Below are 18,891 nucleotides of genomic sequence, written 5' to 3'. Positions count from 1 at the left end.
CTCCCAGGTGTTGGCATTAGATTTGTGGTGAAAAATACATATATGAGGCTATATGGTTGTTGCTATTTAATCTTCTGATTTCCAGAAAATGTAAACATTTCTCTGATTGGATTGAAAGCAGTCACCCAGTCTGCACGCACTAGAAATGTTCTCTGTTCCTGCAAAGCAGGGGGCTGACCATCCCAAACTACTGACCAAACATTATATTTCAGAGATAGCTGATGCTTTTTAAACCATTAAAATCGTTCTGAAATAAATACAGACTATAGACTTTATTATTTCAGAATGATTTTTTATTCCTTAATGTTTTTTCTCCAAAATAATCGATTTATTTAACACACAGGTGCTCACTTCCTTCCTTGGGGGGTACTTGAGCTTGCTCAGGTGGGGCAGGGGGGATTGACAGATAGCTGCTGCTGCTCTTGACGTGTCTGTTCGGAACATGAGTCATTTTTTGACTGATTGAATATGAGCAGAGCAGCTTGCTAAACGTTTGCCTGCATTGATTATTTAACTAAAACGACAGTGAAATATATAAATCCTGAGTTTTCTTCAGAAATATGAGCTTATATGGGGAGAAAAGTGAGCTAGCTTATAAAGTATGTACAAAGTTAGGAATAGGCAACAGGCTAATGTTCCAGAACTTTCCATCACATGAACCACTAATGGACCCACCTTGCCTGTGAAAGAACGGGGTGACATACTGTCGAACCTCCACTTCTTTTTCCTGTCTGAGCTTTTTTCTTGTCTTTTTTTTACTCCCTGACTTATGAGGCATCCTGTCGTCTCCGCCTCCACTCGCTGTCTGTGAAAAGTTAGCGCTCTGCAAGCTGCCTCACGTAGCAGGTGGACTTAACCTTTTTATGTAAATAGAGAGGGAAGGCGGGCATTGAGAAATTTTTCCAAAACAAATAAACTTAGTGTTACCAATACATTGTAAATAAAATATATGTGTGATTGTATGTTTATTACTGAGTGTCATATTATTTTTTTAGTATTATAATTGTATTAGGGGCCTCTCTGGGCCCCTGTCATTCATGGACCCCTAGACACAAATTCAGTGTGGCGTGGCAGGCTGCAGTAACCTGACACGCCGGATGAATGTGTTTCACACATCCATCTGGAAAACCTCTCACACACAGCATTTGGGAGAGGGCAGAGGCTTTGAAAAAAAAACTCGGGTGATTGGATGAACATTCTGTCACATCTCTACGGGTCAATCAGAGCAACAAAACACATGATGTAGCCACTATTAAGGAGTAAACTCCATACAGAACTGCATAACTTGAACCATGGCCACTGTAGACATGTCAGTTCACGACTTTTGTCATTTTTGAAAAGAAAACAACTCAATGCTGTTCTTTGTTCTTCTTTTAATGAAGAAATATCATCAACTTCTGATAAAACGGATGCTTTAGCAGCATCCACACTAATGTCTTCCGCCATATCTGCACCAGACTCTTGTTGCTGCTTGCTTATGTCATGACAAGCTCGAAATGCCCAAAAGTACTGCCCCTTGTCGCTGGTTGGTCCTGTCACTTTCTAACCGGGCCCAAATGATTCAGAAGGGAGCTTTGCAAGATGGAATCGCCAGTGAGAAACACAAAAATGGATGTATCTATCTGCTTTACAAGGTTAAGGCCACGACAGGTATGTAAAGCATTCCCGTAAATGGACCTTATGATCAATTCAATCATTTAATTACATCACGTTATTGCACTAACATTGTAAATAAAGAAAAAAAAATCCACGCTGACATCATCAAGTGTTGCAAGCAAACCCCTTAGTATTGATGTCATCTGCCAGGACTTGCCCTGTATTTCACAAGAATGACATCATGTAACATGACTAGCCATGAAATGTGCCAGAAATGACTGTAGCATACTGTGAATGACGTGTGCCACAACCGTGTGTCACGGCACAAATTCGTAGGCCACGGCTCAAAGGCCATGTACTGCGACACAAATTCTGCGTGCCGTGGCACATGTCATGTGCCGTGTTTCAAACTCAGCCCTACTGAGTGTTTGACCAAGTCACTGATAGAGTTCTGACTGAGGAGTAAATAAATTGCACTTTATTGCTAAGGGTTAGCTTGTCCTAGTGAGACAGCTAGTCTTCATCTGCCTGTCAATAAAAATGGAAAAGGCATCGAGATGGTCCATAACTTTCAGATATGAAATGACCACAAGCAACTGCAAACTCACATTCTGCCACCAGTTTTGCACCGTGTAGAAAACACAGTCACTGTGTGCAAACAAAAAAATGGTCTGCTAAGCGTCATGACTTTTTTAAAAATTATCTTTAAATTGATTTCCAGAGCCATTGAAAAAAAAATTCTTGAATGTTTGACTTCTTGAGGAAAGAGAAACAAATTTGCAGGTGAAATCAGTAAAGTGCCACTTTAAATCCTTCCACGTTTGCATAATGCCACAATCTTTATTCAGACAAATTTGTTTGAAAGACGTGTCTTTCCATGATAAATATATTTTTTAATCTCCAGTGAAAGTATAGTATAGGGGTGTAAAGGTACGTGTATTCGTACCATATCAGTTTGGTATGGGCCTCTCAGTATGGTACAGACGTGCACCGAACGGATACATGTGGAACGAAGCTCATACACAGACAGAAAACCAACTCACTTCCACACTAGCCTGGCAACCACACATCCACAGCAAACGACAGAAACAGCCTAAATATCCCCAGATAAAAGTGTCCTGTTTAGGAACACTTTGTTTCCCAGTAAAATACAACAGCGGACAAAGACAACACCAGTAGCGCTGGTAGACATTATTCAGCATGTGTGTCGCTGACAGCAAGTCATCCAGCGGATCAATCAAAGCATTTGAAAAGGTACCCCTCTAACAAGAACGTCACCGTAACGAGGATGAACAAGATTCTCAACAGCTGGTTATGAATTTTTTTTTTAATCATAACAATGGTGCTCTGATTTTGTGAATCAAATGAATTTTAAATGCGGTACCTTCAACTGTCAGCCTCGGAGGAGGGGGAGAGGGGACTCTATCATGTCTGCAGCTGCGTCATAGGTAAAGTTATCCTCAGATTTCACGCAGCTCTAACCTCTTTATACACCATGATGGGCTGTGAAAAGTTCCCCCAAACTTTGTAGTAGGTCCCATTGGTTAAAAAAGTAATCCAGTGCTGAAGTCTGTGTTGAAATCAGCAGGATAGACGTTAATTAGCATACTTAACAAGCTAACTTATGGTTGTATGATGATGTGTTCACGTTGGGTGGGAAATTTTAGAGTTTAAGAATGGGTATAAATATGTCAATATATCAATTGAAATAACCTAGTAATTCAAGAATGTAGTTATTTATTAATATTTTTATTCATTGAAGACCTTTTGAAAGGAGGTTGCATAACTATTAATTATTAAAATGCGATTTATTCAGCCTATTTATTTTAATACAATTTAATTAAATTTTATATATATATATATATATATATGTATATAAATCTGTTATTTATTTGCTTTAATTACCGTGCAGAAAACGTAACAAACCGAAATTTTTCCATGCCGTTAAACCCCTATTATATATAGTTTTATTCACTCGTCTCTTTCACCGAGAGATGAGTTAAATGTAAATTTACTTAAAATGTTGTCTTTATTTGCAAGAAGAGTTCTCTATTTGGTGCCAAAATCTGAGCAATAAGTCTCAGTGCTGACAGCAAAGCTCATATGGGCTATGATACTTACCGAAAGAGTGTACGTGAGGGTGGTAGTATGTTTTCATGGGTGGGCGTGATTGTCTTCTCTGGGCAAATTAGAGAGGCAAAAAAGAGATTGGCCTGTTAAAAATCGTATGTACACATGCTGTCCTCCTCTGAGTTTAAAAAGAGAGCTCCAGCTGTCTGGCTCACACTCTGGTGGGAGGCATCATGGCACGAGCTGTAGTGCAGCTGGTCCTTTTTGGGCTGCTGTCAGCTTTGGTTACCACACTTGCAGACAAGGTAAGAAACTTGCATACTGTGTATGAGCGGACAAAAAAAGAAAAAAAAACCCAGTGTCAATGACCTTAATCTGGTAAATTAATACAAATCTGAAGCTTTGGTGTGACTTTTCAGCATTTGTGTAAAATTTCACCACACTGAACTTTGTCTCGGTTAAATACTAGCAATGAAATGTTGTAAGCTTTGAAATGAAGCTGATGGTGAAGGGAATTCTTGAAAGTTTGTGTTTAACAACAAAACCCTTTGTGTGTATTAGTGTGTGAACCTGTTTACACAGTGATTGGTTTGGGACTATGCTCCCTTTGAGGACAGTAAGCTGGTCCCCATGATGTTAATCATTAAGTTAGGCATAACAGGAATACTCCGCATTAAACTATCAGATTAAAAGAATTCAGAATGGGGCGTTTTCCACCTAAACCAATGACATTCACTGATGCATTCACCTTTGTTTTACATCAGTGTTTCCCACAGGATTTTAGGAGACTAAGGTGGGGAAACTCCAAACTTTCTGAAGGGGGCAGGGGCAGGCCCCCTGGGAGAAAAATTTGAACAATTTTAAGTTAAAAGTATCAGTCTTGTGCACTTTGAGAGAAAAAATAAGGTGATTTATCTATGAAAATTTTACACAGAAAAGTTACATTGGTAGGAAAAATTCCCTGATAGCATAACTCCTCTGGCTCAGATATGAGCCAAATGGACAGCAAAAATGTGGCCTACATTTGGAACCTGAACTACAGCCCTGATCTGGCCCAAGTGTGTGACAGCAGTGCCTGAATCATAACAAAGCTGGATCTCTACCAGGACTAAACCTAATGAAACAGTTTATATGGCTCATTGCTGGGCCTCATATGGAAAACATGAACAAGGGAGATTTGGTAAGGAATTTTGGCCCCCATGTGACTGGCAGACCAAACTCCATGCAATTCCCAGAACATAACCTTTTCTTTACCAAACCTTTGATCTGGTCCATGTTCAGAAGTGAATGATGGGTCAAATCTGGCCAAAAGCTTAAATTATTCTTCAAGCTCAGTATCAATGATTATTTTTTAATAAATATGTTTACTGCACAAAGGATCACACAACTTAGTCAAAGTTGAATACTTTATTTTGACTAACATTCCATGAACTGTGTATCATAAAGAACACTGATTTCTGAATCATGCTCCATTTTCTAGACACACAAATATCAAGAATAAAAACTAGGCTATCTTAAAAAAAATCTGAGTCCACTGAGAAAACTACAAACACAAACAGGGGTGGAGGGGTGTTTTAAACTATCACAGGAAATGTTCTTTTTAAAAGTTATTAGAGAATCTTGCTAACTTGTGTGATTTTCTTTTATGTTGTTTAATTATTTATCAGAAGTTTATCATATTTACAGTTAGTAACTTTGCCTCTGAGAGTGGATAGGTTTTAAGACTTAATTAATTGTCTCCAGGTACATTCCCATAGAAGAGTAGGCTGGAGACATTGTGTTGAGCTCAGACTTTTGTTTTTGATGTTTTGCAATTTGTTTAATCCAGGCCTGCTGTTGCTTATTGCAACACATGCTGTTTACTGTAAATAAAATAACTGGCTGCATTTTTCTAGATTTTTGCCTCATTTTGACCCTAAGGTGACTAAGCCATCCTTTTAGTAGAAAATAAATATGGGAGGGGAAAAGTCCGATTTGTGTCCATTTGTGTTTGACTCTTGGTCAGAAGTCTGGGTCAGCGTTTTTTTTTTTTTTGTTGTTTTTTTTTTGTTTTTTTTTTTTTGGCCTAATCTCCCACTATTGCCACACATGGCCCAAAAGTCCAAACTAATATTTGAGCAAAGTGCTTAACCTATGTAAGTTTCCCAGAGGAGAAAATACCTTCAAGTTTGAAGGCATGGAAAAGCGTATGTGGTTACCATTTGGGCTGCATACAAGTATTTCCATGCCATATCTCAGCATAAGGTACCAGATAAATGCCACAATTGGCCCACAAGCTGATGCTATGCAGATAAAGACGAGACGATGGCGTGGCACCATGTTCTGGTAAATGAAGGCAAACACTGTACTTCATCATCAGATCTTTGGCAAGTCTGTCCTCTGTCAGAGGGATCAACAAAGTCATTTACCAATAATAGTGAAATGGGTTTCTCGTATTTGCACAGGATGACTGGGACATCTACAGCTTTCACATCAACTCAACAGTGAGCAGTCGTTACGCAACCACTGTCATCAAAAGCCGCGTGGCCAATCGAATGAACGAGTCAAAGGAAATAGAGTTTCATGTCAGGATTCCTAAGAATGCCTTCATCAGTAAATTCAGAATGTCCGTAAAAAAATCATGACTCATCAATATTAACAGTTGACATAAATAAATGATAAATCATTTATACCAACAAAAGTTTGTGATTGTTCCTCAGGTTTATTGATGGGCAGCCATACGATGGAGTTGTGAAAGCTAAGGAAGCGGCTAAGCAGCAGTACACTGATGCTGTGTCCCGAGGTCAGAGTGCAGGGATTGTCAGGTACATGGATCAGTAGATAAGATCCTGCCAGGGGATTTCTACAGTGTATTTTGGGTGTCCTGTTGGAGGATGATGCAGGGAAAAAAATTTTAGTAGCCAAATTGTTGACTTTTTCTGGCCTTTCTCATTCTTTTTTATTTCAAAAAGGGAAAAATATGATTTAAAATGATCTGATGGGCTTGACCTCTGATGAGAGTTCATCAGTATGCATTGTGTCATATTAAGGAGTTGTAGGCGCTGGGAACCTCTCCTTTAATACCATCATCTTCTCTGTTGAAGTTCTGTTGGAAGGACTCTTGAGGAATTCAAGACCTCGGTGAATGTAGCAGCTCACAAAAAAGTCACCTTTGAACTTACGTATGAGGAACTACTGAAACGCAAATTGGGCAAGTATGAGCTGCAAATCCACGCTCGACCCATGCAGCCTGTAAAAGACTTCAAGGTATGAATATCCTGTTCATTCATTTATTGACTGATTGATGAGCCAGGGAAACACGACTGGAGTGACATCATACCCTTATCTGTTTTGATTCTCATTACTAGGTGGATGTACACATAAACGAGGATGCTGGGATCAATTTCTTGGAGGTGACAGGAGGACTGAGCACCAATGCCATGGCTAATGCCATCACCAAAACACTTGCAGACAAACAGGTACTAATAGAAAGAGTGCAATAGTGTGATCTTTGTTTACCCCATAACCATCTCTCTCAACCCAAAATTCTACTATTAAACAAAGCGTAATGGCTCCATGATGTTATTAACATTCATTCTGGCTCGTTGGAATCTCAGCTTAAGAAACTGTTGCTCCTAAAAGATACCCTTTTAAGACGATAATGACTTTGAGCTTCTCTATGTTCAACTTTAAAATTATTAATAACTTAAGGCGGCCTTACACCTAACGACTTTTAGTGCAATTTCAAAGTCACAGACAAAATTACAAAGTCAGAGTAAAATCATCGAAATCTTGCTAAAGTTGTAGCACACTGCTGTTGTCTCAGTCATTAGGTGTAAGGTGGTCATAAGACTCAGTCAAAGCAGTTTTAAGGCCATCCTTCTTCAGTCTTGGCATTACGACAGCATCAGACCTGTTTGATATTGTCATAAGTCTTTAGTCTGGTCCTATACAAATTGTGTTTTTTAGTGACACGACCATCCCCCACAACCAATGGGAGCCAGTGTTGTGTGTAAGCACATTAAATAACTTTATTTTTTAAAAACATGAATGTGAGTGTAGATGAATCTAGATGTAAATGATTTAAAAAATTGGATTATAAAAGATATCTTTATCTCCTTCTACATTTTGTTCTGTGCCCAAAAATTGTCATTGTGAATTTCTACCAGATGCATGATGGAAAATAATCTTAAACGTTATCATACTCTAGTCGTGAAGTTAGTGGCCCCTAAATCTCAGTCTGAGACTGAAAACTCAGCAACTTGCTGACAAATTGTCTCTAGATGTGAGAGGGTCTCAGATGTTTGTCTTTTAAGAGTCTTTGAAAATGTTTAGCAAAGTCCTTTGGTGTAAGGCCAGCCTTAGTTGACAAAAACAAAAAAGCAGTAGTTGCAGGCTGTAATTATACTTATGACAATGCGTCAATAAACTTGACTTGAAAAAAAAACGAGTGGCATCAGTTTGCCCATTACATCAGAGGAAAACCATTAGAGCAATACAAATTTTCTGCCATTGAAAGTGAGTGTTCAGGGTGCAAAGAGCTATGACTTGTAGTAAAATTTATAGACACTATCAAGAGCCCCATGTCAGGAATCAGCGCTAACATTTCCATTTGCCCAGTGCCTTTGACCGGATGGTTTGCATTATGCAGAATTAAACCAGTATGATTTTAAATCCATTTTAATGAATTCTAGCAGGTACTGACAGATAAACTGACACATTTTGCACATTATCTTGTTGATGTTTAAATGCATTAATTAGACTTTCTCCACTAAATTTTCTGTACCATCTCATTTGGTGTAGGCTATTGTATGTCTGAGAATTTTTGCTGCATCTATAAATAAATTTGTTGCCAAACTGTGTTTAAACAAAGCATAAGACTAAATGTAGTGAAAACAAAAATTTCTTGACACACAACAGATATCCTGATCAGCTAAAAATGCAATGATAAACCAGTATTAGAAAATGATTACATGTAAGACCATCTTACATTTAAAAAAACAAAGATGAAATAAATAAATTACTATTTAAATGAGGCAAAATATTCTGAACTATACCTAAATTACTGTATGGCTCTAACATTAAGCAAAGGCAGATAAAACCTTAACTTCCCTGTTTCCAGGCGTGGCTGTATTTCTACCCAACAGAGGATCAACAGAAATCATGTGACAGCTGTGGGGAGCAAGGTATGAATGGAGATCTGGTCATTGTTTATGACGTCAACAGGGATGCCTCATTTGGAGACATCAAGGTAAATCTCACCTTTAACAAATCTATTAGCAACAGTAGCATTGCAATTTGTGACCATAATGTTATTTTCTAACCAATCAACCTCTGATCTTACTTCCACTAGAAATCATCGGGGTACTTTGTTCATCACTTTGCTCCATCTAATCTTGCCCGAATACCAAAAAATGTGATCTTTGTCATTGATCAGAGTGGCTCAATGCGCGGGAGGAAAATACAACAGGTACAGTTTTATGAGAGTCTGAGTTTGTGACAAAATGCAACCATAGAAGTAGGCGTAGAAAAAGTGTTTTAGTGTCAATTTGAGATATCGATTGAGCATTTTATGCCTGAAGATTAATAAATACACATCAGCTAAGTTTTATATAATCTCATGTTTAATAATCAAAAGTTCTTATGTGTGAATAATGTTTTTAACCAGACCCAGATCGCACTGATTCATATCTTGAACGACCTGGCAGAAGATGACTTCTTTGGTCTGATCACTTTTGATGGCAGCATTTTTCACTGGAAACGAGAACTTGTTCAAGCTAATGAACAAAATGTGGCTAGTGCCAAAACTTTTGCACAGAACATTCAATCCAGAGGAGGTGAGTCTTTTTATAACACACACTTTTAGACACACATTTGACAACAGAATGCTAATATTTGATTTTAATTTTTTTAGCCACTAACATTAACCAAGCAGTTTTGGATGGAACATCTATGCTAAACGAACATCCCAGAGAAGGCTCAGCATCTATCCTCATACTGCTCACAGATGGAGACCCAACCTCAGGTTACAATAACATACACAACCACTCAGACATTGATACATTTTAAGGCAGCAAAATAGATCAATTTCAATGTTAATATTTTTGACATATAAGCATTTACAGTGAGCACATCACAAAATTCTTCTTTATACTGCAACTTACCCTTAATTCATTATAGAATAGTCATTTGATTTTAAAGTTTAAGGGATTTTTACCTTGCAAAGCAGATGAATCAGCCAGATCACACAGCATACGGTTCCACTTTGAAAAATCTTGCCCTTCCCAAACACTTTGTATGGGTGGTTGTGAAATACATCCCATGCAAAGGATATACAAAACCGTCTTATCTGGCTTGTCAGGTTAGAATTTCAGTTCACTTTCCATCTTTGATTAATCTTGACCATGGTCTTCTGTCTGCAGGTGTGACAAATCTGGAAGTAATTCAGTCAAATGTAAGAGAGGCCATCAACGGTAAATTCCCTCTCTACTGTCTCGGTTTCGGCTTTGATGTCAAGTTTGAGTTCCTTGAAAAGATGTCACTGCAGAACAACGGTGTGGCACGGAGGATTTATGAAGACTCTGATGCTGATTTACAGCTGAAGGTATTTTAAACTAGGGGTCAACCGATAATTTGTTTGACCAATCATTGGTATCAGCATTTCACTTCATCGATCACCAGTATAATGAATTAACCAAAAAGTCTGCTACTTTGGCTCTGCTGCTGGTGTATCCTCTCATCTGATTTAGTTCTCCTCACATTCTCTCACCTAATGTCCCGCCCACAACCCTTTCTGATTGGCGAAGACGTCACATGAGTTGTACCCAATCAACACAGCAGGCTATGTTGTAAGAGTCGGGTGGAGAGCTAAGCAGTCTTAATGGTCTTGCCCCTTCTTATTTGTCTGATTTGCTTTTACTTTATCAGCCCGGTAGAGCCCTCAGGTCTTCAGGAAATTCTCTGTTAACAGTACCCAAAGTTAAAACTAAAACATACTGTGAGGCATCTTTTATTACTACAGCCCCCGTCTGTGGAACAGCCTACCTGAAGACCTGAGGGCAGCACATAATCTTAATGTTTTTAAAAGCAAACTCAAGAGCTTCATTTTCAGTCTGGCCTTTAACTAAATTTTATATCATTAACTTAATTTTGTTCGAGTGTTTAAGCATTTATCTCTATCTAGTTTTAGTATCAGGATTGTCTTTTAGTATTTTATCCTCTTATTATAATCTACCATGTTCTCTTTATGTGTATTAGACTTATTTTATACAGTTTTATTGCACTATTTTAGTGCTTTTATTCTTATTTTAGTATCTTTTTGTTCTGTTTTCATTTAATTTTAATTTATTTTTTCTTAAATTTCATTTTATGTTACTTTGTTTTTACATTTTAACCTAACCTTCAGTGTTTCCTCATTTTGAAAAGATGGCATTTCCTCAATGCACACCTTCCTGGATTTACTGAATTGATTGCTCATGATATAAAATGGGTTTTGTAAATGGATTTGAGCTTGTATAGCTCTTTTCTAGTCGTCTGACAACTCAATGTGCTTTATAATATACTTGCAAATATTGTGTTTAGATTACGGGGTGGAGATAAGGGGACAGGGATGGGGTGGGGTTGAATCATGCATTCTCTCTTTCTTACTCTATTTGTGTGTAAAGCACTTTGTGCTACATTGTTTTGTATGAAAAGTGCTATACAAATAAGATTTGCATTTTGCTGAAAATGAATATTGGTTTCAAATATCGGTTATTGGTTTCATGAGAAATTTATAATCTGTATCCGTATCAGTCCTATAAAACAGTATTGGTTGACCCCTATTTCAGTCACTACTGTAACTCAACCATAAAGACTGATAAAATACTGTAGTCACTGTGGAAAAACTAAACATTCATGTTGAGTCCAAACTGGATTTTAACAGGGTTTCTATGACGAGGTGGCCACTCCTTTGCTGACAGATGTGACGATGATTTATGAGGGTGGGGTTAATGTGACCCAGACTAACTTCAGCCAGTATTATAATGGCTCTGAGATTGTTGTGGCGGGTCAAATCACTGACAACGACATTGAAACCTTCACTCCACAAGTCATTGCTATTTCAGTAAGTACTTACCCCTCTTCAACCAGCTGTGCATTTCTTAGAGCTATTTAAAAGTTCGAGACACTCACATCTGAACTCTTTTGGACAATGACAGAGGAACACAAGGGTGGTGTTTACAGAGACAAATCCTTCAGTGGAGTCGACTGGGACAGTGTCTGACAGTAACATCCAGAGGGTCTGGGCCTACCTCACAGTCAAACAGCTTCTCGAGAAAGAGTGAGTGTGATGTCAATTTCATTGATAATAATCTGTGTTGTCAGTAGCACAATGATCATGAAAATGATATGCAACCACTTTGTTACCTATGGCAGATTTATATAACAATGAAGCAATGTTATATAACTATGTTATAATATATAATATAACTGTTCCTGATAAAAAATCTATCAGCCACAGCCAGCAGGCTTATTGCACACCTTAATCAGTAACTGTTGCTCTGTTGAGATGTGCAGCCTTTCTGAAAAATGCTACCATAGCACTACAGTAGCAGAGGCTGTCCATATCCTCTACGAAATAATGCAACCGGAACAAATATATTTTATATAATTCACCTCTAGGCCCATATGTATTGTCAGTATGGCCACCAAAATTTGGTACCTTTTCCTTTTCTTCTTTTTATTTTTATATTCCCTGGTGACCGTACTTTTAATTTCACACTCTGACTTCTCCAATGACTCCATTTCCTCCGAGAATTTCATCCTCAAACTTTGTCCAAAAGACTAAAATTTCTTGTCTGAAAAGCGCATTTAAATACCAGTATGGATATCGGTATTAGCTAAAACAAATCTGTAAATATTGACTTATCGCCAAAAAGCCTATATCCTGCATTCCTATTGAAAATATATTTAACTGACCAACTCTTGAACTTTCCTGGTTCACTTAAAATTGGTGGTCACATGGGGATATCCAACTGTGAGTTAAAGGCCATGATATTGCTAGCGAATCTGTCTGTAATAAGGATTTACAGTATATTTTTCAACAATTATCATTGTCTTGCAATGCTTTGGTGTTTCATGGGTTGGTCCTAGATTTGAGTATCAAGCCTATACAATCATCTAAACTTCTAAATTTGCCTCAAGAGGGTGGCAGCATATTGTGATATTATGTACTTTTATTCAGTTGTTTGTATTTGTGACGTGGCTTTAAGTTCTAACTTAGCAAGAATTGATATAACCATTGTGCATAATATCCTGAATGTACTTTTTTATGCCATCAGCATCAAAGATTAATTTCAGGATTGAAGAATAGTAAAAATAACAATAGAATACCTGTAGAAGAATATCTGGTAGGATGAATATTCAGTGCATACCTTTGGGCAACTTTATCTAACAGAAGACAAACACAGGATAACATTAGAGATGATAAACCAAACTCTTATTTCAGAATATAGTACACTGTAAGCCAGCTCAGGAGGCACATTGATGACTAGTGATCGCCTTCCCAGCCTAACTCAATCTAATTCTACGATTTCAGGTAATTTCTAATTTAGTACTATGTGATATGTGGTATTATCAACATCTATCTTGTTGATTTACAATACTTCAAAACAGCTTGTATATTATGAATACTTCCCAACCTCCCTGTTATTAGTCTGACTCTCATACCAATGAATGGTTTGAATAGTCTGCTTGTCTGCGACTGCACTCTTTTGGACCCTCCAATGACACAACTCTCTCTGTTTACAGCTTTGTAAGTGACACACTTGTCTTTCTTCAGTGATACCTGTCTAAAACAGTCCACAACTCTTTACTGGGAATGACTGGTTCAAAGACCGTCTCAAATTATAGCGTTTTACAATTACCTCTCAATTGTTGCTTATTACTGTAAAGACAAGAATGTGAAATATTACAGGACATATATTTAGAACTGGTTTTTCACAAAAATAAACAATTTTAACCCGTAAATGTTGTGAAGGAAAATGTAAAGAAAAAAAACACATTGACACATTTAACCAGGGTGCTACACATGCAAGAGTTTTCCTTACAAAAGCAAAGCCCAGAGCAAAATAGTGGCTTAATATTTGGCCCTTTTCAATCAAATTGCAAGAAAAATGTAGTGTTGATCAAATTTAAAAAAAAAAAAAAAAAAAGTTAAGAGCTGTATTTCCTGAAATGACACCAGTACCTGGATACCTTAACTGTCTTTATTCTTCTTTGGTCATGTAAAACACACCACTTGTGCCTCAGATTGCAGCTCTCTGGTCCTGAGAAGGAGAGTGCCAAGAAAGAGGCCCTGGAGCTGTCGCTGAAGTACAGCTTTGTGACCCCACTGACATCCATGGTGGTCACCAAGCCTCCGGGGGAGAGTGCAGATGTGCTTCATAAACCCAAGGAAGGTGAAACCCAACCAGTCACACACACCCAGTCACAGCACCACAGAGGCAGTGCTATGCCATTTGGGGCAGATTCTTCACGTTCCACATTACGTAGAGGTATTGTTTTTTCTGGTGAGTAAAATGATTATGAACAAAACAGCAAACACAATCAAAAACAACTGTACAAACATTTTTCCATATTTTTTTTTCTCTCAGAAGGGAAACTAAAGATGCAAATTAGGACAAGCCTGCATGATCTGTCATCAGGTGATAAAATAACACAGACTGAAAGCAGTTACTGAATAGCGTTAATATAATTCTAATGATAGTGTGCAATTCAACATGAATGTCATATACAACAAAGCTGATTAATCAATATTAACATACAAAACAGAGGATCCAGTAAATCACTCTTACTCTTAATTCCCAGTTTTCAGTGAAATTTGCTGTTAGGCTAATTAAAATATATGTTTTCTGTACTGATAAATAATTTTCACTTAATCCACATTAACGTTTTTAAATAATCACTTTTCTTGCATCCCCATATCTTCATCATCTGGTTTTCTAGAGTTGCTGAGTGTAGTTTAGTTTATAAAGTTAGAAAACTAGGAAGGTAATGGTAAATTCCATACAAACCTGTATGGAATTTACCATTACCGCTCACAATTCATTTCCATAACAGTTTACTATCTGAAAGAAGTTAACAGTCAGTTAATGAATAAATGATATTCTTTTATTTAAATGCACTGACATTAACTGGCTCCAGTGTGTTAATAATATACAAAATTACATAAAACACCAGTAATCATAACAGTATTTATCTAGTCATCAGAGACGTCTTGCAATCCTCTTCTGAGAGTACTTTTCATTTAATTGACATTACTTTGTAGGAATCTGTTTTCACTTTGACATTAAAGAGGTGTCTTGTACATTTTTTGTCAAAAAAGCCAACTTATATTGATCATGACTGATTTATAAACTCAGTAAAAAGGTGAAACATTCAGACATTATTATTATGAATGGGCTTCATGATGGTAACAAGAAGGTCAAGAGCTAAATTTATGAAGTTCTGATCACACCAGAATAATGAAACCTTGATGCTGATATAATTTGCCTGGAAGAAGGAAGTATTTGAATAACCTATCAAAGCATATGGATTGGCCAGATTCTCATCAGGCAAATCCATCTTGCAAAGCCCCAGTCTGAAGGAGCTCCACCAGGTCTGAAAAGAGACCTGACAAGTCAGCAACATTTGAGGGGAACAAGACAGTAGCTATGAGCAGGGTTTTAGTCTGAAAGCTGATGACTATGGTATTGATTTGCTTTAGATGCAGATGTAGTATAGTGGCAGTTTTATCAGAATCAGATCGTATTTCTTTAATAAAACAAGAGCGAAGAGCCACACTGAAAGCTTCTCTTGGCAGAGCAGATGTTGTTGCACTTCTCCAAACTAGCAGATGTTGTTGCACTTCTCCAAACTGGCCTCAGAATAAGTTGTATGCACCAACAAGCTCCACCGTTTATAAACTACAACAGCCCCAGCCTGTCGAGATCAAGCTATTACTGGAGCTGCAAATACCTGACAACCTCATTTTTTACCTGTCACTCTGATTGGCCTGTAATGAATGTGACGGAGAATATTTGTCCAATTACCTTCAGATAATTTTTTGAGAAGTTCTACCCCCAGCATGCTTTTTATGGGCAGTTTCCCAGATGAATTTGAAATATACCCATGCAATAGTTATTTGAAAGTAATCCATATTCAGTCAAAAGGATTTGTGACTATGTTGCTCTGTGCATGTTCCTCACTAGCTCCTGTTTTTCCTTCTGTTCAGCTAGTCCTGTCCGATATTCACGTCGTCGTCCAGCTCGCCCTCCACCTCCTGTTCCAAATCCAGTTGTTCATGCCACCCAGTTTTTACATAAAACTGAGAACCAGACTCTCCCACTGTGTTATAATGTCGTTGGAAACATCAATCTTAAACTTCTTCACCATCCTAACGGAGGTCAGTAATGTTTCTGGATGTGCCATCATTATTAATTCTAAAAAAATAGCGTAATCAATGAAACTTTGATATTTCAGCCTTTCTTCTCCTCTTCTTCTTATAAGTCTCTTTGTGTCTGTTATAAATGATTGCAAACTGTGTTTTTTTTCTTGTACTTTGTTACAAATCAAACAGGTTTATATTGTGCATTTCAATTCAACATAGTTTACGCATTAAAACAAACAATAATGCAGCCTTTATGGCCTATGTTGACTGATAAGTGTATAATCAGGGGGTCTTGTTGTTTTGTTAATGCAATTTTAATCACAGTGAAGGGAACTATAGTATAGTATTAGTCTTGTCGCTGATGGACTTGTTTGTTCCTGAATATCATGTAGAGGCACCAGTGTTTTTTGGATCTGATCCACACCCAGTTAAAACTCCTCACAATAGCTTTAAGGAAAGTATCTGTTTCTCCAACACCGTTTCTTTTGCTCTAGGGCTGTTAGTGAACGGTGAGCTTGATGCATCACTGGGAGGATTCAGAAGGATTGCCATCCACACAGCTAGTGCAAAGTTTGAGCTTGAAGGCCTGAGAATCGTTGTACGAGACCCGCAGGGCAGAGCTACCTATCTTCAGGAGGATGAAGTCATTACTCGTGATAAGTGAGTTTACATGGTTATCTCAGGAATAATACTGTGAGGAAACACACCTTCTGACATGTGGTGATCATGATGCAAAAGTTTCTATGTGCGCAATCAGGCTTTAATTTGTGGCAGTTCTTACAGACATAGTTTTGTACTTTGACAAATTTACATACGCCTGTGCCTGTAAAAAGTATTTTGCTCTTGGATGTTTTACCTTATATTGATTGAGTGTTTTTTTTAAAATCAATCATGGTCAGTATAATTTTTTTTTTTCAAGAAAAATTTAAAATACTTTAATGAACTTTAATGTCTGAGTGAAAACAGATTTCTACAATGTAATGCCAATTGAATAGAAATATATGCTGTAAAATACGTAACTGCATAAATGTTCACCCCCTTTAAAGTGACTGACTTAATTCAACAGAGGTCCAGACTATTGTTTTCAGTAGCCTCACAGTTAGTGAAATGGGGATCCCCAGAGTGCAGTGAATGTGTCACAAAGCAAAACTATGAACACTTTGAACAGACAGATGGACTCACATAATATCACTGTCAGGGAAGGGGGAAATGGGACCCAACTGGGTACCTGGGTTTCTTAAAGTACCCCAACAAGGGTAACCACTAAAATCACAAATGATTAATTGGGAGGGGGGAAACCAAAACTAAAGCTCCTTTCTTATTAATTGAAAGTCCAGTTTAATGTAAATGATTATTTACAGCTGATACTGAGACTAAAGAGTCTATAATAAATGTAAGATAATATACTTTCTTTTTTAGCGTGACAGTGATCAGACGGCCAAAAGAAATAGATTTTGTAAGCGGAGACACACGGATCGTCCTCTTGATTCATGAGAAAAGCGGTCTTCGTTTCCTCTGGCCTGTTATCAGACAACAGTCGACAGATGGAAACCTAACAGGGATTTTAGGTGGGTGGATTTGTTTGCTTGATTTGATATCAGTGTTACGAAATAATCAACAAATGTTTTCACACTTGCTTGTTATTTAGTGTGATATTATTTGCTGAATACAAATATGCTGTTGCATGTCTCTTCAAGTGCCACCTTTTCCTTTTTAATTTAATTTTTCTCTCTCCGTGTCCAGCTCTTAATCCTGCAGCTTATGAGGTGATGCAGCAAATCCCTCCCTATACAAATCTCAAAATCCAAAACAATGAGATGCAGGCTGTCAGGTATGTTTTGTAACGTATTATGATGGAAAAAAATCATGTTTGAGAGGAATTTAACCCTTCAAGCCCTAAGCTAAGCTAATCATTTTGTCTCGCCTGGGCTTGTGGTCTTAAAAAGCTCATAAAACATGAACCCTGTGGTGCAGTCAAGCTCTAATAGACAAAAATAAGATCTTTTATGTTATCATTTGCAGATCCACTGTTGCTGACTACAGTATCCCCTCTGCTCCGATGCTAGACTGCTGGCTCGTCACCTCTGAGTTTGCCCTACAGAGGTCCATGGGTGAATTCATCGTTGCACAAATTTAATGGGAAAAGTGATGAATCATTGAAAAGATTGATGTAAAAACATGCTGGCCAATAACTTACCATGGAACAATACTTTGACATTTTTAACAATAAAACTTGTCAAAGATCTTTGGTTGCCTCGTATGAACTGAATAAATGAAAATTAACCTAAAGGACTGGTCAGTGTTTGTCTGGGTATTGTCTGTTAGATTTATGGTGGAACAGAAGCTGACCTTGCAAATCTGAAATGATTCAGAGCAACACTAAGAATCATTAGAGTCAACTCCATGAAGTTTGCCCACATTGATTTACAACATACGGGACAGGAAGTTGTTTATCTGACCCTTCTGTGAACAAAAAAACAGAGCTGGCATGATATGTTTGGTTCTGCATGATGTGGTCAAACCAGTCGAGCTGCTTTGAGCTGCGTTTCATTGTGTTAACAGAGATTGTCCTCTTTCATTGGATTGCATCATATGTAAGCACAGTTCAAAGGTATGTGTGGATCCTTACATGAGACTTGCTGATAAGGGCTCAGTTTTCCATGAACCTCAGTGAGATATGTGACGTCAAATAATGTTTCCCAGTGAATGAGCTTTATGTTGTTTATCGTTCCTTAAACTTGGCTCTTAAATAAATTCACTTCAATCAAACATACAAGGTGGAGTCTTGTTCTTATTTGAAGCATGTAGGTTTGGACTTTAGCCCCAACAATAAAAGA

At 37.6% G+C, this 18,891-nt stretch overlaps 1 protein-coding gene across 5 annotated transcripts; it reads left to right on the top strand.

Moving 5' to 3' along the window:
• Positions 1 to 3,833: 3,833 nt before the first annotated feature.
• LOC121506905 (inter-alpha-trypsin inhibitor heavy chain H3-like) lies at positions 3,834 to 18,823 on the top strand. Of its 5 annotated transcripts, none has more exons than XM_041782933.1 (19): positions 3,834 to 3,971; positions 6,111 to 6,271; positions 6,366 to 6,470; positions 6,750 to 6,912; positions 7,014 to 7,124; positions 8,768 to 8,896; positions 8,999 to 9,115; positions 9,314 to 9,482; positions 9,560 to 9,670; positions 10,068 to 10,249; positions 11,570 to 11,749; positions 11,844 to 11,965; positions 13,936 to 14,180; positions 14,280 to 14,330; positions 15,899 to 16,069; positions 16,549 to 16,714; positions 17,474 to 17,622; positions 17,798 to 17,885; positions 18,077 to 18,823. In XM_041782933.1, the coding sequence occupies exons 1-19, from the start codon at positions 3,900 to 3,902 to the stop codon at positions 18,189 to 18,191; spliced, it is 2,607 nt and encodes an 868-aa protein (XP_041638867.1). In that variant the 5' UTR covers positions 3,834 to 3,899; the 3' UTR covers positions 18,192 to 18,823. The 5 variants fall into 5 exon arrangements, with proteins under 5 accessions (XP_041638867.1, XP_041638865.1, XP_041638869.1 ...); XM_041782931.1 differs by having other exon boundaries at positions 13,936 to 14,195; XM_041782935.1 differs by lacking the exon at positions 14,280 to 14,330.
• Positions 18,824 to 18,891: the final 68 nt, after the last annotated feature.

This window comes from Cheilinus undulatus, linkage group 3 (genome assembly GCF_018320785.1).
Source record: "Cheilinus undulatus linkage group 3, ASM1832078v1, whole genome shotgun sequence".
Lineage (NCBI taxonomy): Eukaryota > Metazoa > Chordata > Actinopteri > Labriformes > Labridae > Cheilinus > Cheilinus undulatus.
This window is presented reverse-complemented; position numbering and strand designations above follow the sequence as displayed.